This window comes from Mustela lutreola, chromosome 4 (genome assembly GCF_030435805.1).
Source record: "Mustela lutreola isolate mMusLut2 chromosome 4, mMusLut2.pri, whole genome shotgun sequence".
Lineage (NCBI taxonomy): Eukaryota > Metazoa > Chordata > Mammalia > Carnivora > Mustelidae > Mustela > Mustela lutreola.
The window spans coordinates 190,057,361-190,080,651 of NC_081293.1; the positions used below are offsets into that span (position 1 = coordinate 190,057,361).

Genomic DNA, 23,291 nt, shown 5'->3' on the forward strand with positions numbered 1-23,291 from the left:
TCTCTGTCTGTCAAATAAGTAAACAAAAATCCTTAAAAAAAAAAAAAAAAAAAAAAGCTAAAGGTAGTAGTAGAGTTGGTGTTTTTCATAGCTGGCCATCAGAATTGCCCAGGGGGAGGCAGTGGAGCTTAACAAAAGTATAGATTCCTGTGTTGATTCTCTCATCAGGATATCCAGAGGAAGACTAGGAATCTGTATTTTTCATAAGAGGACCAGTTATAATGCAACTAGCTTGCACTGAACCAGGCAACCTCTAATTCCTTCGTAGCAGTAACATTCCTTGGTTCAAATATTAACTAGCTGATATGGAACTTTTTTTTGTACTAACCCCATTCTGTTTTCCCTTTTCGTCATCTTCATTCAGGGTCTCCTAAGCCAGTCGGTGATTTCTTCAACAGAGAAGCTCCCCTCCAGAGGCTCTAAATATTTGAGGCTCACACCTGTTCCCTTAGTGGATGAGATGACCTCATCGGCTCTGGTCAATATAAATCCCTTTACCCCAGAATCCTATAGAAAACAATTCCTTCAATCCAATGGCAAGAGGAAAAGCCGAGGAGATCTGTAAGTATACTGTTGCGTCTAACTTTTGAGAACTGATCTTAGTATGCTCAAGTAGAAGGGAGACTGGAAAGTAAGATTAGGAAAAAGAACTCTATTTGAATGCAACTGATACCCTGTTCTCACATCGCTCCTCCCTACATGTTAATGTTGGTCTGCTTTGTCATGGAGATTCTAGCGTGTCTCCATCCTGAAGTGTACTGTATGGTGTCTTCTCTCTAAAAGAATAGGGCAGAGTAAGCCATAGACATCTGACTTCCATTAGCAAGTTGAACGAGCTATGGAATTGCATTCAAGTAGTCTCCCCTAGGTAACACAAGGCTAGTCATTGGGGCAGGTGTAGCTCACACTTCAGGGAGTATACTGCTGTTTCCAGTATAACTGCGTGTGACTGAGAGCTATAATGCAAGTATTCAACAGGAAATTGGCTGAAGAGAAAAAGACAGTGTTACTTTTGGAGGTACTAAGAATAGAAAACCAAACTGTAAAACTCCACAAGGTCTCAATGGTAGAAATTGTCCAAATGAGAACTGTACATATTACTTAGGGACATTTCTTTACTATGTCTCTTCAATTTTTTTTTCCACAAAGGAAAATAAAAAGCAAAATAAATGCACAGCTAACAATCTGAGGTATGCAGAACATTTAATGTTTTAGTTTGAGTTGTTTCATTTGGAACCAATGACTCTGTAGTAAGCAGCTTTGTGGCCAGAATAGGTTTTCTCAATGCTATCTCCTGGATCTTAAGTCAACAGAACTTCAGTCCAAGTATACAGGTCCACTTTTTTTTAAACCAAGAATTCTGTTGGGTTTAGCTCTTCACGAATCTTTGTAAACTATCAAAATTAATTGATTCGCCTCTCATGGAAAGTAGCCAGAAGAGACCATTAATTTGCCTTTCCCGCAATGAAAGTGATGACACTTCAGTAACAGCTCTTGGTGCTTCTGAGTGGGCAATCCCCCCACCTACTTATTGTGCTGTTGTTTTTTTGTGGGGTTGTTCTTTTAGACAGTATTGGAATGTCATGTTAAACTTAAGTCACAAGTGTCCAGCATCAGTTTGTCTCCCTAGTGTAACGTCTCCCTCTATTTGCACTTTCTATCTTGTGCTTCTCCAGAAGAAGAATCTATAGCTGGCTGTTCTAGAGCCTGAAATCTGGCTTACACATCCAGAATGCTACTACTCATGCCAAAGAGGATGTTTGTCGGAGCTTTTTGGAAAGTAACTAAAAATATCTTAGCCAGTTGTTAGAGCGTATTCTGCTGTACTGATGGTCTTCCTCTGAACCTAGGGCAAAATGGGGAGATGAGTTTTGAAGGGGAAGGTGGCGATGGGACAGCACTCCGTTTCGTGTGTCCTGTGTGATCTCCCCTTCATGGTTCAGCATTGCTCTGCTTGCCAAGAACCCCATTCCGGCCCCTTAGCTAATTCCTACTCATTCTGGAAACTTAACTTGCCTGTCCTCTTTCCTGAAAGACTTTTACTCTTGAAATCATGATTTGGGTGCTGCCTATGGTGTCCCTTGATATCTTGTTCTTATTCTTTTTTATAAAGATTTTTTAAGGTTTTCTTTATTTATCTGACAGAGAGAGCACAAGCAGGCAGAGAGGCAGGCGGAGAGAGAGAGAGAGAGAGAGGGAAGCAGGCTCCCCGCTGAGCAGAGACCCTGATGCGGGGCTCGATCCCAGAACCCCGGGATCATGACACAAGCTGAAGGCAGAGGCTTTAACCCACTGAGCCACCCAGGCGCCCCCCTATTCTTGCTTCTTACATTGAAACTTTCTATTTATCCTTGTTCCCAAATACAGGCTGACGTGGGGAAGGAATTGTCTTAATTACTCTTTCAACCTCAGAACCTAGTAGAGTATGAAGCTCAATAGTGTCAGTCACACATTGATATCACCTTTTTTTTTTTTTTTTTTTTTTCCCCTAAGTGAGGAAGCTGGTCCAGGGGAAGGCAATGTAGAACAAGGGCTACCTGCCAAGGTGAGCACAGTTCTTTGTTCCAGCTGCCATAACTTCGTCACCTCATCCTGTCGCCAGTCTCTCTCTCTCCTCTTCTCCTTCTCTCTCTCCTTACCACCCCCGCCTCACTTTGTAGATTTGCAAATGTGCTTTGCAGCTAAATTGATCTGGACTCTCGGCAGAGTCTGTATTCTTAGCTAGTTATTACTTTACCCGACAGAGCCTGATCAATATGTCACCGAATCATTACCTTGCAGTGTTTTTAAATTAATGGCTACTGCTTCTATTTTGGATTTAAGGGAAAATTCTCTACTCACCGGGTTAGAGAAGTGAAGGGAAAACTCAAGATATGAAAGGTCCAAAAATGGAAGAGCAGAAGAGAGAAAAATGGCATAAAGCCATAAGTTTAAATGTAAAATTTTTGCTCTTAAATATATCAGTTATCTATTGATTTTTATATAATGCTCACAGTCTTTGTGGCATCCCTCATTTGATAACCTAGCCTAAGAAAATAATGCTGTAAATATTATCACCAGAAATGTTTATTGCAGCCTTAGCTGTAATGGCTAAGAAGAAGAAAAAAAAAGGAATACTAAATGTCCAATAACAAAAGAATGGCCAAATAAATTGGAATTTACAGTAGAATATTAAATTGCCATTAAGAAGTTTATAATCCCATGAAAACATGTTTATGCTCAATATTCCATTTACGAAAGTGGAGGGGAAGGGCTTATGGTTGGGGAATAATGTAGATGGTAAGCTGGCTTTTTTGCTGTCTGAGCTGAGGTTGGGAAGGTAGTGGCTGAGCAATTGGTGAAAGACCTTTAGGTTTCTGAATCCAAACTTCTGTTTGGATTCCTTGGGGAAGACAATTAGGTATGTCTTATTCTATGGTAACATTTTGCAAAAATAATTTTCATTATTAGAAAAGATGGAGAGAGGGCTTATAGCTATGGTAGCCCCAGACATGGGAGAAAGAGAACTTGAGATTGTCTAAGGGCAAAGAAAATTCTAGATCTTGCTAATGAAGACTGGTTGGTATTAGTTGTTGAAATGAGGAGCTAGTAAGAGTCAGGATTCTTTAAAACCCAGTTAGATGAAAAAATTCTTGCTAACAGGGGCATTGGGAAAGAATGACTTCATGGAGATAAAGTGGTTTGGACTGAGATTCATATAAATTCATGGAGATTTTTATCATCTTAGCTATGATTTTTCTGAGAATTTACTGTGTGCTTGGCATTGAGCTAAGTTACACACACACAAACACACACAAACACCTTTTCTCATGTAATATTTAAAAGAACCACAAGGAGTAGTTGCTAGGACGCTCACTTTACTTTAGAAGAGAAAACTAATAAAGGAGTTCAGTGGTTTTTTTTTTTTGTTGTTGTTGTTTTTTACATTATTTTATTTTTTTTGCCTAGGGCTACGTACTAGCTGGAAAAAGAGAGATATTACTAGTTAGCCAGTAGGTGGAAAAATCGCTGTACCTGAACACATAAGGTGAAATAATCAATTTGACAATTTTGTTCTCTGTACTAAAATTTTTGAGGAAGCAAATTGAACAATAAGTTCATTCAATTTGAGATGGAAACACCAGCAGCCAGAGTGTGAGGTAGGTAGACAAGAGTCAAAGGGAGGTGTCTTTTCTTTCTCCTTAACATGTTCTACTTGGATCCTGGCCATTCCTTTAACTGAGGACAGTAGCTGTTGCTGTGAGCAGGTGTTTTCTCCCTAAAAACATATTGAGAATAAGCATATCCCAGAAAGAAGAAATAACCTAGAAAAAGACTTAATATATGTAAAAATGCCAGTACAGAGTTGAATAGATGGTTATGAAGAGTACGAAAGGTGGTCAGCAACCGGGGAGGTTCTTGCTACCATGAATTACTGACACAGAATCCGATAGATTTGCTTCAAAAGTCTTTTTGAAAACCTTGAGAAATTTTGGAATATGCCTTAAATTTATTGCTCACAATAGGTTAGAATTATTTTAACATTTTAATAAAATATTTCAGAGGTGTGTTCTACGAGAAACCAACATGGCTTCCCGCTATGAAAAAGAATTCTTGGAGGTAGAAAAAATTGGAGTTGGGGAATTTGGTACAGTCTACAAGTGTATTAAGAGGCTGGATGGATGCGTTTATGCAATAAAACGTTCCACAAAACCTTTTGCAGGATTATCAAATGAGTAAGTTCCTCTGAAATGTCCTAGAAGTACAAACTTGGATTTGGAAAGTCGTTTCTCGTCAAAACATTTTAAATAATAGTACTGATGTCATTAAAAACAGCCCATTGCTAGCCCTTTCATTGTATGCAGTCTTACATTCATAATCTTTCTGCCTTTTCCAAACCAAAGATAAGTTATTTCCTTAAACTAAACCATAATTATTTGGATACAATTCTGTTACAGTGTTTTTGTTTGTTTTCTTGCATGGTTCTTGAGGCTATTTCTACTGGTGTTCCTGCTTTTGCTTTAATGAATAGGTATATGGAACGATCTGCCTGTTAGTTCATTAAAAATATTGCCACGTAGGAAGTTACTGTTAACTCACTGGTATTTCCACTTTGTATTAATAATGAATTCAATAGTGAGTTCAATGTTTCAAAGACTACAAGTGAGGAAAAAGCAACAAAATGTAACTTTCATTCCCAGAGCTAATTGTTCAGAAGTTTTCCTTTTACAAAGAAAACAATTATTTTTAGATTCAGCCAATGCTTTAGTTAACTGTAGGAATGTAATAGTTTGCTGAATCTGAAGTTATGGACTTCAGAATTCTTCATTTTTATACCAAAATTCACTGAGTATTATATTTCACTTTGTTTGTGTGTTGGATTTCCTGTTCCATAATTAATATCTCTCCCCAAGACTGCCCCTATGACCATGTCATATTGGCTAAGTGTAATATTGACTCTAATGACGGTCCAGCCTTCACAGAGAAGATAGCTGGATATTGTAATGGATCCTCTATCAAGTCCATAGTGGCCTTATTAAGCCCATCAAAGTTTTTTTTTTTAATTGTGATACAGTGAAATTAAAACTCAAAGCATGTCTGCCACTGAGATAGTTACAACCTAATACTCCTCTTTACATATGCTACATTCAGTAAAAAATAACATGGATTTTGGTACCAGGATGATCAGTGTTCTTGTCTTAGGTCTACTATCACTGGCTTGACATTGGACCAGTCACAGCTTTTCTAAAGCCTTCATCCTTACCACTATATCTTACTGAGTAGTTACGAAAATTAAATGAACTAAAATACTAAGTAAGCAGTGAGTACTCGGTAAATGTTCTGCCACTGTTAATAATGCCTCATACATTGTCTTTTATTTTTTATCAGTATTTTTATTATGTTCAATTAGCCAACATATAGTACATCATTAGTTTTTCTTTAAAGATTTTATTTTTATTTGTTTGAAATATATATAGAGAGAGATCACAAGTATGCAGAGAGGCAGGCATAGAGAAAGAGAGAAGAAAGCAGGCTCCCCGCTGAGCAGAGAGCCCGATGCGGGCCTCGATTCCAGGACCCTGAGATCATGACCTGAACCGAAGGCAGAGGCTTAACCCACTGAGCCACCCAGGGGCCCACATCATTAGTTTTTGATGAGTGTTCAACAATTCATTAGTTGCTTATAACAGCCAGTGCTCATCACAACTATGTCCTCCTTAATACCCATCACCTGGTTACCCCATCCCCTCCCGCAAGCTTCTGTAACTCCCAGTTTGTTCCCCAGAGTCCAGAATCTTGTCTTTTAAAAAAACATTTGTATGTATATTATCTTGGCTCATTTTTCTTTTTTTCTTTTCTTTTTTTTTTTTTTTTAAAGATTTTATTTATTTGACAGACAGAGATCACAAGTAGGCAGAGATGCAGGCAGAGAGAGAGAGAGAAGGAACCAGGCTCCCTGCTGAGCAGAGAGCCCGATGCGGGACTTGATCCCGAGACCATGACCTGAGCCGAAGGCAGAGGCTTTAACCCACTGAGCCACCCAGGCGCCCCTTGACTCATTTTTCTTGATGCTTGTCTGTCTTCTAGGAATTTGGCTTTGCATGAAGTTTATGCTCATGCAGTCCTTGGGCATCACCCGCATGTGGTACGTTACTACTCTGCATGGGCAGAAGATGACCACATGATTATTCAGAATGAATACTGCAATGGTAAGTGTGCAGACTAGTATCTATGGAGAAGGGGATGAACATCTGCATCCAGGAAAAAAATCTTTGCCTCCTCCTTGTAGTTTATGCTAGGCATAGCTGAGTCATACCGAGAAAGTTTGTACTATAATTTTGTTTGGAAGCAGAGTGCTGGGGACACAAGTTGTGTTGAAAAGGAATTTCCATTTTATGCTATGTCGTGTATCTCTCAGAGCTGATGTGTGGCTGACACATAGAAGCTATAAACCCCTTCATATTTTACTCAATATATAGAAAAATTTTGCCCTAGGGGTTTGAATAGTAAATCCTCCTCTTATGTTTGCTAGGTATTCTAAAATATTCTAAAACCACAGTCCCTATCATTTTCAAGGAGGGAGTGGTAAACTCACACAGCCAACTTTTGATTAATTTTCAAGTGGATTCCTGAATTGGGGCATACCCTATCATTTTCAAGGAGGGAGTGGTAAACTCACACAGCCAACTTTTGATTAATTTTCAAGTGGATTCCTGAATTGGGGCATAGTTCATGTATCTTGATGCTTCTTACCTTTGAGCTTTGGTTTAGTTTAGTTTTTTTTTTTTTTTTTTTTTTTTTTTTTTTAAGATTTTATTTATTTATCTGAGAGACCGTGAGAGAGGGAACACAAACACAGGGAGTGTGAGAGCGAGAAGCAGGCTCTCTGCTGAGCTGGGAGCCTGATGTGGGGCTCGATCCTGGGACCCTGGGATCATGGCCTGAGCCAAAGGCAGACAATTAATGACCGAGCCACCCAGGCGCCCCAAGCTTCAGTGTTCTCACCATAGTGTGAGCGTGGAGTGGGTGCTGGGAATGAAATGCAAGGACTTCAGGCATATTCCTTCAGGACTATACATACACAAGAAACTGATAGAACTTTTTCTGGGCTACTTAAATTAAAAAAAAATAGTCTTTTGGTTTTAATCTATTTTAATTTGTGATTAAGGTGTTGACATCACACTACAGTTACACGTGATTATTTGCAGAGATATTTCTCATCAAAATGTTCCCTGGGAAAATAGGAAAGTGCTACCAAATTAAATAGAAGCTTGCTGGCATTTTAGGAGTAGCTACCCATATTCTGGTCATGATTAAGATCAGATAATAGCATCCCTCCCAAACTTCCTCCCCCTAAGAAACAACATGCACACCCACCCTCCGGTTTCTCTGATAGTACAGTTTTGGAGTAATTTTAGTTACCATCAGGTAGCACTGAGCATGTATGTGCGGCTTGACTTTTGAGGAAAGCGGTCAGTGATAAAGCTTCATTATTATATATACAAGTAAGGTAGATAATATTATGAAATGCTAGAAACATAGAAAATATCACACATATACTGCAAAATAATGACTTGGTGTTTTCTTAGGGTCTGATTTCCTTGCAGTATTAACTGTGAACTTTGTTGGATTTTTTTCCTCTAGCAAGTTCACCTAAATCCCTTTCTCTAATAGTCACTTTAGGATAAAAAATGGACCCTTTCCTTGTGATAGAGAAGTCGATACTTTTCTTAATCTTCTCTTCTTAATTCCTTATCATAGCCTGAGATTCCCTATTTTTTTCCCTCCCCGCCCCAACATTGGTTCTATTTTCATGACTTTTACTACTATCAAAGATAGTATCGGAGAACAAATTTAGCCAAGAAAGTCAAACAAAACATAATTAATTTAATCTGATTTGGGGCATTGTAAAGATTTCAAATTTTAAAAAGAATAAGAAGGAGTGATTATTCCTTTACAAATCCTCTTCTAATTCTTCTCAACATCTGAATCCCTTCTACAGGTGTGACATTGTATTAAGTTCTAGGGTGAGAGACACCATAGATTGAGCCAAGAAGTCCTTCCAGGAACTTCCCTCCACTTGCTCTGTTAACAATGAATACACAAGAGACGATTTGCTTTAGAGCCAGGTAGTACAACTATGGATAAAAAGCATTCAGAGAAGATGCATACGAGCAAGGGGCAGCACAGTGTGGCAGAATGGGCCTGGGCTTAGCAACACCTAGGCAGACCTGGGTGTGGCACACTGGTTGTATGATATCTGGGATGTCAGTCCCACTGAGTAAAGAGATTGTAATATTTACTTAAGGGAGTAGTTTGAGAAATAGCAGCAATGTATGTCAAAGGCCAGTACAGGGCCAGTACCTGATACATCACAAGAACTCAATACTTGTTATTAGAGCAGCTCAAGAAAATCTCAAAAAGGAGGTAAGACTTGAAAGAGGGTTTGCCAAAAGATTACCAGAGTCTAAGGAAGTAGAGGGAAGACTTCATTAGAGGAACAGCATGCAGACCAAGGGCATGGTTTTGGGAATGGTTCTGACTCCACAAATAGACTGACAGGACCAAGGTGATCCCTATAACAGGAAATAAGATCAGCACGGTAAAGTGTGGGAAGACTACGTAGGGCTTTTCGATGTTTCTGGGCAGTTGATTTTGGAGCAGATTTATGAGGAATCATTGTTTGTTTGCCATGGTGGTCTGCTAACCTCACTGCATACTTGCCCATTAAAATGTAACTCTGATTTATCAAAATGTAATTCACATACATTGCTTTCAAATGTGAACTGATCATTGAAAATAAAGTGTGCCCTTATATTTGTCTTATTTATAGTTATGGATTATCCATAACTTTGAGACTTTGCCCTTCGGCTCTAAATCAAGGAGAGTTAAGTCCAAGTATTTGTAAGGTGGCAGAGTAGCCAGTGCCCGATTCCTTCTAATGCTTCCGCCTCCATCCTCTCTCTCTTTCTCCTCTCTTCCTCCTCCTGCTTGCCACCTTTACCCTTGTGCCCCCAGCCTGTTCTAGCAGTCCGGCTAGCACATTTATAGGTACGGCTCTATTCAGATTATAAATGACATGACTTAGATAACGTACATCATAATTAGTAGAGACCAGCAGTTACCTGATTTTCCCAACTGTGCCTCGTGAGCCCTGAACCGATCAAATGTTCCTTCTTCCACTGTCAACCTTGCCAAGATCTCCTATGTGTCACCTTGGGGTCAGCCTCTGAAACCTGAATGTCTTCCAGCAAGCAGATCAATTATGCAGCCGCCAGGATTCCGACCGACTCAGGAGATGGGATGGTTAACCTCTCCCTAACAGCGGTATTTTCTTGTGATGACTTCTGTCACGGAGGTTTTATAGAGCTTGCTCCCCTAGAGATGGGAGAACCTAGAGAACCACCTAGGATGGTGGTTCTTGGATTTGTTCTAGTGATGTGACATCCAGAAGCCTGCATTTTCTGTGGAAAACCATGAATAGTGGTTATGTTTTTTTTCCCCCTACCAAACAAGGAATTACTTTACTTGCAGAAAAAGATGCTTGTGTTGTAGATAGCAACATAAAATCAAGATTTTGAGAATACAACAAAATATCAACAACATATCAACAACAAAACAACAAATATCCTGCTGAATTATTGTTCTGCTGTTTACATTTCATTGTTGGAAGGCATTTGCTATTTCAGTATCTGACAGTCCTCATAAACAGATGGAAAAACATAGATTTGTCTTCAAGTTTCTTTTTTTTGTCCTTCCCTGCCAAGTAGGGAAAGCACTTTTATTTTATCTAAAGGAAAGAATTCAGCCAGCAATCTCATAAAGATGGTTTGAGAAGAGCTGTCTAGGAGCTGGTTGTTTCCTCCAAGGACATAATGATGACAATTCCGGTACCATCTCCAGGTGGTACGCTGGGGTATGGAGTTAAGGCTCCAGTGTAGCTGAGATTAGTAGGGATGAAGTTTATAGTTCATTCAGCATTGCTCTATGAACACCTACTTCCTTAATATTCTTTAGCAAAGAACAGTTAAGAATGCTCTCCAATAAAGAGGAAGACAATCAGCTTTCGTTGTGGCAAAATAAAGACCTCTAACACTTTTGCATAAATGCTTTTCAGTAACTTTTACTGTTAATTATTACTTGGCTACCTTTAATATTACCTACAGAGCTTCTAAGTAATTAAAAGTGCTGCTAGCACTGGTCTAGTTACCTTAATACCTGTAGCTCTTCAGGGAGTTGGCGATATATCTTTGCTTATTATCTAAAAGACCATCTTAAAGGATTCCTACATACCCTCAGGATGTTTCTCTCTTTTCATACCTTTTATGGGGTCCCTGTTCCAGTCTTTCCTTTCCCTCTGTTGTGAGACTAGACGTTCAGTTCAGAATACATAGATTATGTGCAAGACCTTGAGAAAGTGAAAAGGAATAGGACGGGGCCCTGTCTTGAGGGAGCACGTAGCCTAGTAGGGAGAGGCGTTCCAGGAGACATGGGGGCCTTAGATGCAGGCTTCCTTCTCCCCGCCACACCTCACAGCTTCATCTGCAAACTTAGATTCTAGGTGACTTTGTTTCAATTCACTCTTCCTTTCTATCTAATAACTTCTTCCACACATACCTTGCAAGAAGATTCCCAGAAAAAAAGGCACACCCTTCACTTTAGGCCTCTTTGTGTTTCTGAAAATGGCTAAAACTCTTCTCCTTTCTGAATTTAATTATTTTTAACATGACTGGTCAATCTGTATATTGAATTTTACAGAGGATACTTGAAAGAATGGATTTCCTAAAAAACACGATTACCATCTCCGACCCTATTGTTCTGGACACATACTTGAAGGCTGGATCCCTAACTGCCAGGGAGACCCAGGACTCTATAATTTGAAGAGCTGCCAATGAATGCAAATTAATGAAATAAAGAGTTCAGAAGCATTCTAATTCCTTAGGACAGGGCACACAAGATCAGGTGGTCAGATGAATCCAGGCCTTAGTTTTCACTGATAAAGATAAACTAAGAGTCTATCCATAGCTGATGTGCAAATACTATGGCTCAGATAGGACTTAGATGTATATTGAAGGTTTATATTTTCCTTGGGTTAGCAGTCATTAAATATTCTTATTTTGTGATATATTTTAATGGAATTAAGTTTAGAATCAATCACATTAAAGTTACTAGTAGCCTGTAATTACTAGCTTGACACTGAATTAATCATCAATGTCAATAGTAGCTCTTTGTCCAGGCCCGACTGGCTTCTGGTTAATGATTAGATAACACTTCTAAAATGCTAGTCGGGGCATACTCAAGGCAATAGAACCACATATGGGATACCTGAGGTATGACATTTTATTTTCTTCTTTAAAAGTCCTGTAACTCTTCTCCAATGTGTCTGTGGTATAGACAGTGGCAGATATTATGTTTTACACTGAAAGTGAATAATCTAGACTTGTTGGACTGAACTCATTCACAAGAAATTTCTTGACTGTTTACTACACTTTTCCCTATTGAGATTCATAGTTTTTCTCCATTCTGTGGGGCTGCTGTCTGTTGTTCCTTCCTAGGTGGGAGCTTGCAGACTGCTATATCTGAAAACACAAAGTCTGGCAATCATTTCCAGGAGCCGAAACTCAAGGACATCCTTCTGCAGATTTCCCTTGGGCTTAAGTACATCCACAACTCTGGCGTGGTGCACCTGGACATCAAACCCAGTCAGTACGGCTCTGCTCTGCTCCTCTGGCCAGACTCCCCCATGTCAGAATTGGTGCCCGTGTGTCTACCAAGTGTTGAAGATGCTGTTAGCTGGCAAAATCTCTTTCATTTGTTTCCCTAAAAAATTTAAACAGCTTTGTCCATTATCCCCTCTGGGACTAGGGGACAGAGAGAAAAGACTCTTTCACGGATAACGAAGCCAAAGTATGAAAATGGGTCTCTAACTTACTGCATAGTTAAGTGATCACGTTTTGGCTACTTCCCGAAAGTATTGACAACTAGTGCTGTGTACACTCTTTCTAATTCAGCACTGACTAAAGTGAACAGAAATGGTTCTGGCACTCAATAATGTGAAACTCAAGAAAACATCATTACCATGTTTTTCGGCTTATTTCTTTGTTTTGAAGCTACTAGCCTCTTCAGAGGAGGAGGGGTGTCTGAGATCAGTTTCCCTTAAAATAGGTATTCTCAATCACTGAGCTGTTCAGTAGTAGTAGAGAGATTCCATGGAAGAAAAGAAACATTGATAGTGTTGTTATATGTACACAGAAGAGGAGGAGAGGAGGGTGGCTGAAATGACAGACACAGAAAAGAATCTTGGGCGTGAAAAAGCTAAGGAATCGTGACTTTGTCAATTCAGTATTTTTTGATTGTTGGTTTGTTTTTGTTTCAGGTAACATCTTCATTTGTCATAAGATGCAAAGTGACTCTCCTGTAGTCCCAGAAGAGATTGAAAATGAAGCTGATTGGTTTCTCTCTGCCAATGTGATGTATAAAATTGGTGAGTTTGGGGCACCTGGGTGGCTCAGTTGGTTGAATGACAGCCTTCAACTCAGGTCATGATCCTGGAGTCCCAAATTGGGTTCCCTGCTCAGCAGTGGGTCTACTTCTCCCTTTGACCCTCCCCCTCTTATGCTCACTCTCTCTCATTCTTGCCTCTCAAATAAATAAAATTAAAAAAATAAAATAAAATTGGTGAGTGTGCCTTAAGCTCCGATCTGTATATTATCTTATAAAATTTATAGTGATGACCCCATTTATTCTAGTTTTAAAGACATGCTTTTAAAGGGCTCTATTTTTTTTCTTTCTTTTTTCAGGTGACTTGGGTCATGTGACATCGATAGGCAAACCAAAAGTGGAGGAGGGAGATAGTCGCTTCCTGGCTAATGAGATTTTACAAGAGGTAAAGATAGGGAAACAGAGGGTATTTTATAACCCATTGAACTTTTTGACTCTCGAATGAAGGTTCACAGTGCAAGAGATGTTTATAGTTTTTTAAAAAGACTGTATTTATTTTATTTATTTATTTATTTATTTTTTAGCGCTCTACCACTTCTTTTTTTTTTTTTTTTCTTCATATGGTATTTATTTTAGAGAGAGAGCCCTAGTGCATGAGTAGGGGGGAGGGCAGAGGGTGGGGAGGAAGAATCTCAAGCAGACACTGTGCTGTGTGCAGAACCCAGTGCAGGGCTCAATCTCATGACCTGAGCTGAAATCAAGAGTCAGATGGTTAACTAGCCACCCATGTGCCCCATAGTTCATATTTATAATTTAAATTGATATTATCCACTTTCCTATTCAGAATTGAGACCAAAGATAAGGAACTTAAAACAAAACAGAACAAAACAGCATGAGGAAAGCTGGCTCTGTCATGGATTAAATCAATGTTTTTGCTGTTTTTTATAAAGGTCCTTTACTGTTTCTAGTATTTCTTAGAATTCCTAAACTCATGGATTCCCTAGCAGAAAGGAATCCTTTATTGGTTCAGCCCATCTTTATCATCCTTCTGGTAGTACATCAGCTCTGACGAAATGACCTTCATTTATTGCTTACCTTTTAGGATGTCTGTGGAGTCAGGGTAGGAAGGATTTAACTCCCTCTAGGATGATGGTATCTGTGCCTAGCTGGTCTGTGCTTGAAGCCGCTTTGAGCCTGATAGAATAAAACAGTACTTAGACTCTGCCTTAAAAGCTTCAGGGCACAGTGATGTGAATCAGGTGCATTTGTGCTGTATCCTCCATCTTCTCTAGAAGTGAACTACCAGTCATGGCAGGTGCGGCCTTGCTCACTGTCCAAGCTCATACGGACTCAAAACAACCTCTCGTACCAGTTGGTCTTTACTGTCCTCTCACTCGGCAAACTAACTGGCCTTCCTCTCTTCTGTCTTGAAGGATTATCAGCATCTTCCCAAAGCAGACATCTTTGCCTTGGGATTAACAATCACAGTGGCCGCGGGAGCAGCGACCTTACCCACCAATGGCGCCGCATGGCATCATATTCGTGACGGGAACCTTCCCGACATTCCTCAGAAGCTCTCGGAAGAATTTTACAATCTACTCAAGGTGGTATCTCTTAGGAGATGAAGAGAAGATAGAAATGTCTTTTTTTAAAGAAATACAATGGCAAGGAGGTGGGGAAGGGGAAAAGGAGATGCTGGTGGTGCCAATGACAGAAGAAAAAGGAATCATGACCCTGAAGCCCAGAAAAGTCACAGGACAGACTGAAAGCTTCAAGGAAACTTAGAGGACATTATAGAACCTTTTATGTTCCAGTTTAAAATCCTATTACATTTTTTCCTTTTCCGTTCCCAACAGGTGGGCAGTTCAGGGAACCAAGGCTCAGAGCAGTTCCTGGATTGTATTCTCACCTTTGACACCTGATTAACTCTAAAATCAAACCTGGTTTTTTGTTCGTGTTTCAGGGTTTTAACTATTGTCATTGGTAATGGTGATATTATGAAAGAAATTTGAATTCTGAGTGTATAGAAGAAAGTATAAGCTATTTTACAGATGGGTAACTGGCAATACCACCAATCAGCTGTACTATTGGAAAAAGGCATAATGTTAGTTTAGATATTTGTGTGTTACTTGTATTCTGGGATATCTGTGTATGTGTAGGGACAAGGAAAGGAGGCGATTCTGTTGAAACAGAGGTGCAAGAAAATGACACTGTTGAGAAGCCTAGAATTATATTAAGAATTCAAAATACCTACGTAAGACTTCATGGTTTAAGGAAGAAGACTGGTTAGGACACCTACAATAGTCTTAGAAACATCTACTCTTAGGGATTAAATTTGAGTTTCATAGTTCACCTGAAAACTTCAAATTTAGTTGCAAACTTGTCCTTCTGTGCTTCTGCTTTCCTGAAAGAATAAAGTAAACCCTTGCTCCCAGCAGACTTTCATGCATGGCCTAATCACTTTCTATGTGTAAATTACTGTCAGATTTAATTAATACATACTGAGTACTTCGGTGCTGGTCCGGTGCACTAGTTACACATATATGTCAGTTCATTTAAATCTTGCGATGCTCCAGAAGGTGAATATTGTTATTCCAATTATCAGGAAAGGGAAAGCGAGTTTCAGCATAGTTAAGTCACTTCCTCAAGCTACTTAGTGAATGGTGGAGCCAGTTCTGAACATTGGTCTTCAAATGGAAGGTCCGGTGTTAACTCCGTTTTATGACATTGCTAATTGCTGTAAGTAATTAGCTACTTTTTACTGTATTTAAGTTGTTAAATTAAGGTACTTTCTACCTGAATATGAGTGCTGTAGGAAGGCTGTCATGGGGGGGGGGTACCCTTAGTTTTAAGTGGAAAGGAGCATGTTGGAGTAGAAAGCAAATGGAACTAGGAGTTGGTTGACTTGGGTTTTAGTCTTGGTCCTGTTATTAAGATGGGCAAGTCAGTTTTGATTTCAGGACCTCAGTTTCTCCCCATTTAAAATTAAGGCATTAGGCTAGTTAATCACACAGATAGCTCTAAAATATGATAAAGACAAGTCAAAGTTATAGATGACAGATGTCACTGTATAGAGATAACAATCCTGTCCCTGGTGGAGCTAAGTTTTCATTTATTTCTTCCCCTGCAAAATTAAAAGCAGAGTTTGACAAAACTCACCAGCAGTAGCTGAGTTGGAGTTGGCTTAGGTGGGGAGATTTTCCAAGCAGTGAAATTTCTGTATCTTTTGCTTTGGTCAAACATCAACAGAGCATGATCCACCCTGACCCAAGGGAGAGACCTTCTGCAGCAGCTCTGGCCAGAAGTAGAGTTCTTCGGCCCTCCCTTGGAAAAGCAGAAGAGCTCCAGCAGCAGCTTAACTTGGAAAAGTTCAAGACAGCCACACTGGAAAGGTAGTTTTTTTCTTTTCTTTTCTTTTTTTAAAGTAAGTCCTAGGCCCAGTGTGGGGCTTGAACTCACAACCCCAAGATCAAGTCACTTATTTAACACATTCCCTTCCACCTCCCTTCTGGTAAACCATCAGGTTGTTCTTTAGAGTTAAGAGTCTGTTTCTTGATTTGTCTTCTTATTTTTCCCCTTTGCTTTTTTTGTTTCTTAAATTCCACATTACGAGTGAAATCATATGGTATTTGTCTTTCTCTGACCCTCTAGTTTGATCAATATCCTTGCAAATGGCAAGATTTCATTCTTTTTTATGGCCGAATAATATTCCATTAAATATATATACCACATCTTTATTTATTTTTATTTTTGTTTTATTTTTTAAAAGATTTATCTATTTGACAGAAATCACAAGTAGGTAGAGAGGCAGGCAGGGAGAGAGGGGGACGAACACTCCCTGCTGAGCAGAGAGCCCAATGTGGGGCTCGATCCCAGGACCCTGGGATCATGACCTGAGCAGAAGGCAGAGGCTTAACCGACTGAGCCACCCAGGCGCCCCTAAATTAACAAATAACGTATTATTTGTTTCAGGGGTACAGGACTGTGATTCATCAGTCTTACACAGTTCACAGCACTCACCAAAGCACATACCCTCTTCAGTGTCCATCACCGGGCTACCCCATCCCTCCCCCCTCCCTCCCCTCCAGTAACCTCAGTTTGTTTCCTGAGATTAAGAGTCTCCTGTGGTTTGTCTCACTCTCTGGTTTAATCTTGTTTCATTTTCTTTCCCTTCCCCTATGATTCTGTCTTGTTTCTTAAATTCTTCATATCCATGAGATTGTATGATAATTGTCTTTCTCTGATTGACTTATTTCGCTTAGCACAATATCCTCTAGTTCCAACCATGTTGTTGCAAATACCAAGAGTTTGTTTTCTTGATAGCTGCACAATATTCTATTATATACATAATGGAATTATATAAATATATGGAATTATATATATAATGGAATATTGTATTATATATAATCATATAATTATACATAAATATAATATAAAATATAATTATATTAAATATATAAATATATAAAACAATATAATAATGTATATTGTATTATATATAATTGGATATATATATATATATATATATCTCACATTTTCTTTATCCATTCATCTGTTGATGGATATCTAGGCTCTTTCCATAGTTTGGCTATTGTAGACATTGCTGCTATAAACATTGGGGTGCATGTACCCCTTCAGATCACTTCATTTGTATCTTTAGTATACCACATCTTCTTTACCCATTCACATATTGATGAATACTTGGGCTGCTTCCATTATTTAGTCATTGCAGATAATGTTGCTATAAACATTGGGGTCCATGTATCCCTTTGAATTAGTGTTCTTGTATTCTTTGGGTAAATACTCAATTGCTGGATTATAAAGTAGTTCTCTCTTTAACTTTTTTTTTTTTTTAGATTTTATTTATTTATTTGACAGACAGAGATCACAGGTAGGCAGAGAGGCAGGCAGAGAGAGAGGAGGAAGCAGGCTCCCTGCAGAGCAGAGAGCCCGATGTGGGGCTCGATCCCAGGACCCTGGGATCATGACCTGAGCTGAAGGCAGAGGCTTTAACCCACTGAGCCACCCAGGCGCCCCTCTCTTTAACTTTTTGAGGAGCCTCCACAACTGTTTCCCACAGTGGCTGTACTAATTTGCATTCCTACCAAAAGTGCAAGAAGGTTCCTTTTTCTCCTCATCCTCTTCAACGCTTCTTGTGCCTTGTGTTGTTGATTTTTCCATTCTGTCAGGTGTGAGGTGAGTCTCATTGTAGTTTTCATTTCACTGATAAGTGATGATGACCAAGTTTTCACGCGTCTATTTGCCATCTGGATGTCATCTTTGGAGAAATGTTTGTATATGTCTTCTGCAAATTTTCAATTGGATTATTTTCAGGGGGTTGTGTTGTATTAGTTCTTTATATATTTTGAAAACTAACCCTTTATACGATATTTGTCCAATATCATCTCCATTCCATAGGTTGCCTCTCAGTTTCATTGATGATTTCCTTCACTGTGCAGAGGCTTTTCATCCTGAGGTCCCAAAAGTTCATTTTGCTTTTGTTTCCCTTACCCCAGGAGACATATTTAGTAAGAAGTTGCTATGGCCAATGTTGAAGAAGTTACTACCTGTGTTCTCTTGTAGGATTTTTATGGTTTCAGGTCTCAAATTTAAGTCTTTAATCCATTTTGGGTTTATTTTTGTGTATGGTGTAAGAAAGTGGTCCAGTTTCATTCTTTTGCAGGTAGCTGTCTACTTTTCCCAGAACCATTTGTTGAAGAGACTGTCTTTTCCCCCATTGGATATTCTTCCTACTTTGTTGAAGAATAATACACTGTATAACTGTGGGTTTATTTTCCATTCTGTTCCACTGATCCCTGTGTCTATTTCTGTGTCAGAACCATACTGTTTTAATTACTACAACTTCGTAGTATAACTTGAAGTCTGGAATTGTGATGCCTCCAGCTTTTCTTTTCTTTTTCAAGATTGCTGTGGCTATTCAGGCTCTTTTGTGGTTCCTTACAAATCTTAGGATTCTTTGTTCTACTTCTAAATGTTATTTGTACTTTGATAGGGATTGCATTAAATGTAGATTTCTATGGGTAGTACAGACATTTTAACAATATTTGTTCTTCCAATCCATGAGTGTGGAATGTCTTTCCATTTCTTTGTAATGTCTTTCATTTCTTTCATCAGTGTTTTACAGTTTTCAGAGTTCAGGTCGTTCACCTCTTTGGTTAGGTTTATTCCCAAGTATCTTATAGTTTTTGGTGTAATTGTAAATGGGATCAACTCCTTGATTTCTCTTTCTGCTGCTTCATTACAGGTACATAGAAGTGAAACAGATTTCTACAGATTGATTTTGTATCCTGCAACTTTACTGAATTTGTCAATCAATTTTAACAGTTTTTTTGTGGAGTGTTTAGGGTTTTCTATATACGGTATCGTGTTATCTGCAAATAGTGAAAGTTTGACCTCTTCCTTACTGATTTGGATTCCTTTTATTTCTTTTTTATTGTCTGCTTGCTGTGGGCTAGGACTTCCACTACTATGTTAAGTAAAAGTGGTGAGAGTGGACATCCTTGTTTTGTTCCTGATCTTAGGGGAAAAGCTCTATTTTTCCCCATTAAGGATAATGTTAGCTGTGGGTTTTCATAGATGGCCTTTATTATGTAGAGGTATGTTTCCTCTAAACTTACTTTGTTGATTTTTTTTTTTTAAATCATGAACAGGTAATGTACTTTGTCAAAAGCTTTTTCCACATCTATTGAAATAATTATATGGTTTTTATTCTTTCTCTTATTGATGTGGTATATAACATTGATTTATGAACAATGAACCACCCTTGAAACCCAAGAATAAATCCCACTTGTGGGAATGATTGTGGTGAATGATTTTTAAATGTATTGTTGAATTCAGTTTGCTAGCATTGAGAATTTCTGCATCTATGTTCATCCGATGTATTGGCCTGTAGTCCTTTTTTAGTGATATCTTTATCAGGTTTTAACTTTTAAAAATTTTATACATCATTTATGCTCCAATCAGTAGGATTTAGGAAACCTAATCTACCATGTGTTATGGCATGTGTATGCCAGCCATTTTTTTAAAAAAATCATGGAGTTAATTTTCTATTCTGTATATAGCTCAGGCTTATTTCTATAAATACTGAAATAAAAAGAAAAATCTATGTTAGTTTCGATCAAAAATATCATCCTTAATTTAGGATCAAGTAATATATTTCTTCCCCTTTAATTGCCAGGGAACTGAGAGAAGCTCAGCAGGCCTGGTCTTCCCAGGAAGAGCACGGTGATGCTGGGGTCTCTGGGACTCCCACAGGATCAAGAAGCACCAAACACCTGGTGGGAGGAAAAAGTGCAAAATCTTCATGCTTCGGCTGGGGGAGGTCTTCCCCATAAGAACTCAGTTCACACCAACCCCCTTTTTGCCTTATAGCTTCCAGAAAGAGATATTGACTGTGTCAGCCTTCCTCTTGTAAAGGGGAAGATTAAGCAAGGAGTGCCCAAAGAATTCAAAAACTACTCCTAATTTAGCATTGAAAATCAAGATAGTCAAGCTATTAAGGCTGCGTATTAGCAATGGTCCCAGGTACAATTACTGGCAGCCATTTCTCTTCTCTTGTTAAATTCTTAAGTCTACCTATCAACAGTTTGTTTACTTCTCACACTCACTGATGTACTATGGGAAAGCAGGTATCTCTGAACTCAAAGAAGAGAAAGCAGCACCCTAGGCATAGCCTATGGACTACGAGGCTGCTGTAGCTGATTGCCTACCAAGGAATAGGGACTCTCCCTGCAAATAGAGAGGAATATAGTTTTGTTTTGAGTTGAGTAACTGTGCATGTATTTCAATAATGTTTCTCAGGGTGAATGATGGTATTCCTAAAAGAATTCTCAGCCACTCTAATCAAGTGGTTTTCCTACTATATTCTTTAAGTGAAGACAATCCCTTTACCAGATATTAAATGAGTTCACCATTATGTCAAGTGGGTAGCAATAGCCTATATATCACTTATAATTTCTGAACTGGCTATTAACTTATGGAACAAAACACTGGGTAATGGAGTTCAAGGAAAATTTAATGTGGTTGTTCTTCAGAATATGTGCCCTGACCCTCCTGTAATTGTTATGACTGGTTTTGATTTTGTGGGTGTCACCAATTTCTCCTTGATTTTTTTTTTAATCAGAATTTGGGTTTGTTTTCTGTGGTTTTATGATATTTTAATCCAAATTATTTTCTCTGTATATATTTTAAGGGAATAGAACATTTGTAAATAAAGGTTTTTATCTTGTCCAAAGCCAAATAGGGGTAAAGTACTCTTCTTTGTAATATGTAACAAAGAGTGAGAAATTTCTGTTAGAAACCATTTCATGAGTAGATACATGAGAAAATTCAGTAGGTTGGTAGTACCAGGTCTTGGCTGTAAGGCTCAGCTTTGTGGGCCTAAAAGCTAATAATGGTCAGGCTCTAATACAGAAAATAATATTGGTCATAACAGCATTTGATAACTTAGATGTGCCATGTTAATGAAGGTAGCCTGTTAATGCTGTAGGCTTATTTGCTGCCTTATAATTTTCTTTACCCTCCATTTAAAAAAGCAAATTAAGAAGTGTTTTTAAATTGAATAAACCATCATACCATTCTTTGTTCTGTCTTGGAGTAGCAATTCTTCCCATGCAGGTAAGTGGGATAAAGTGCTCTGTATTGTCCCTCGCCATTTTTAAAGAGCTAGTCTTTATTCAAGGTTTTTTTTTTTTTTTTAAAGATTTTATTTATTTATTTGACAGAGAGAGATTACAAGTAGGCTGAGAGGCAGGCAGAGAGAGAGAGGAGGAAGCAGGCTCCCCGCTGAGCAGAGAGCCCGATGCGGGACTCGATCCCAGGACCCTGGGATCATGACCTGAGCCGGAGGCAGCGGCTTAACCCACTGAGCCACCCAGGCGCCCCTTTATTCAAGGTTTTAAAATGGGTTGATTTATCTCTCGCCTCCCCAACCCCAGCCATATCTTTTGAAGTAGCATATGAGGTCAACCACAATCTGTAATTTAGAAACAGGTATGTTATTAAGCATTTGCAATGTAGAGACCAGAATTCTTTGATTATATTTGTCTTCTCAGGCACTGACAACTAATACTATTAAGGTCTATGACCTCTTCTCTACCCTGCTTCTCAGAGCCCATGTTGGCACCTGAGTGCCAGACTACTGCTTTCTCTCCCTTTCTTTCTGGCAGCGGGACTCCACAGTAGCACAGTTACTAAACCAGCAGGTAGCTGCATAAACACTATAGAGTCTGAGAGGGACTGGGTCTTTGCTGGGCTGGGGACTTCATTCCTTCCAGTTCAGTTGGAAGTTGAAGTTGACCCCTTGCCTCAGTAAGATGCTCCATCCTCAGTCTGAAGTTCTATTTCTGCACAGAGATCACAAGATAACCCAGGAATTAGTTATCCAATGTCAAACTGTCAAATATTAACATCACTGGACTGACAATATCAAACAAGTTGAACTTAAGTATTTTAGGATATAAATATGCTGCTTTTTCTATAGATGTATCTTAAACACAGACATTAAGTTGCCAACAGATAATCTTGAGGCTTAAAGGAATGCTATTGTGCTTTACTAAGCACTAACATGTGTATTGGTTTATAGATGCCATTACCTAAAGCTAACTTACATTACCTAAGTATAAAGATGAACATTAAAAGATAAAGGTCACCATTTTAGCCTGAATGGTTAAGATTTTTTTCTTAATCTCTGTATGAACCATAATTTTAGTCCTGAATTACATAAAAATTGTCAGGTTGATTTAAAAAAGAAACTTAACAAAAAGTAGCCATAATAACAAGTGCTGCTAAAATTGCTTTTGAGCCACTTTAAAATAGATGCTGTAATTCATTTAAATAGTAAGTGCTGTAATTTTCCAACTGTTATTACGAGGCTTGAGAAAAACTGATTTAGAACCAAAGTGAAAATCTGATTGAAATTTCTAACAAATGTTTTTCTACCACAACAAAATTGTCCAAAGCTTCCTATCTGTGATAAAGCACCGCCATCCCTGGTCTCTACCACTTGATACCTATTAGTGAGACTTTTTCTAATTTAGAAGGGAAAAAAAGGCAAAGCCAAAGAGAACTTTGTGGCTCTGGGAATCTATTTTTCATTATGTTAGTCACCATACAGTACATCATTAGTTTTTGCTGTAGTGTTCCATAATTCATTGTTTGCATATAACAGTCAGTGTTCCATGCAACACATGTCTTCCTTAATCCCCATCACAGGGTTCACCCACCCTCCCACCACACATCCCTCTACAACTGTCCGTATGTTTCCTGGAGTCCATAGTCTCTTACGGTTCATCTCCCCCTCTGATTGCCTTCCCTTCATTTTCCCCTTCCTTCTCCTAATGTCCTCCATG

General features: G+C 38.8%; 1 protein-coding gene across 1 annotated transcript; it reads left to right on the forward strand.

Annotated features, from left to right (window-relative positions):
• Positions 1-346: 346 nt before the first annotated feature.
• On the forward strand, positions 347-21,521 carry WEE2 (WEE2 oocyte meiosis inhibiting kinase; the record flags this gene model as incomplete). The annotated part of the gene is made up of 10 exons (XM_059172554.1): positions 347-561; positions 2,494-2,545; positions 4,543-4,715; positions 6,568-6,689; positions 12,036-12,182; positions 12,857-12,964; positions 13,281-13,366; positions 14,355-14,525; positions 16,171-16,313; positions 20,120-21,521. Coding segments are annotated over 10 exons (1,374 nt in total), but the record flags the coding sequence as incomplete, so codon positions are not given.
• Between the last annotated feature and the right edge of the window lie 1,770 nt (positions 21,522-23,291).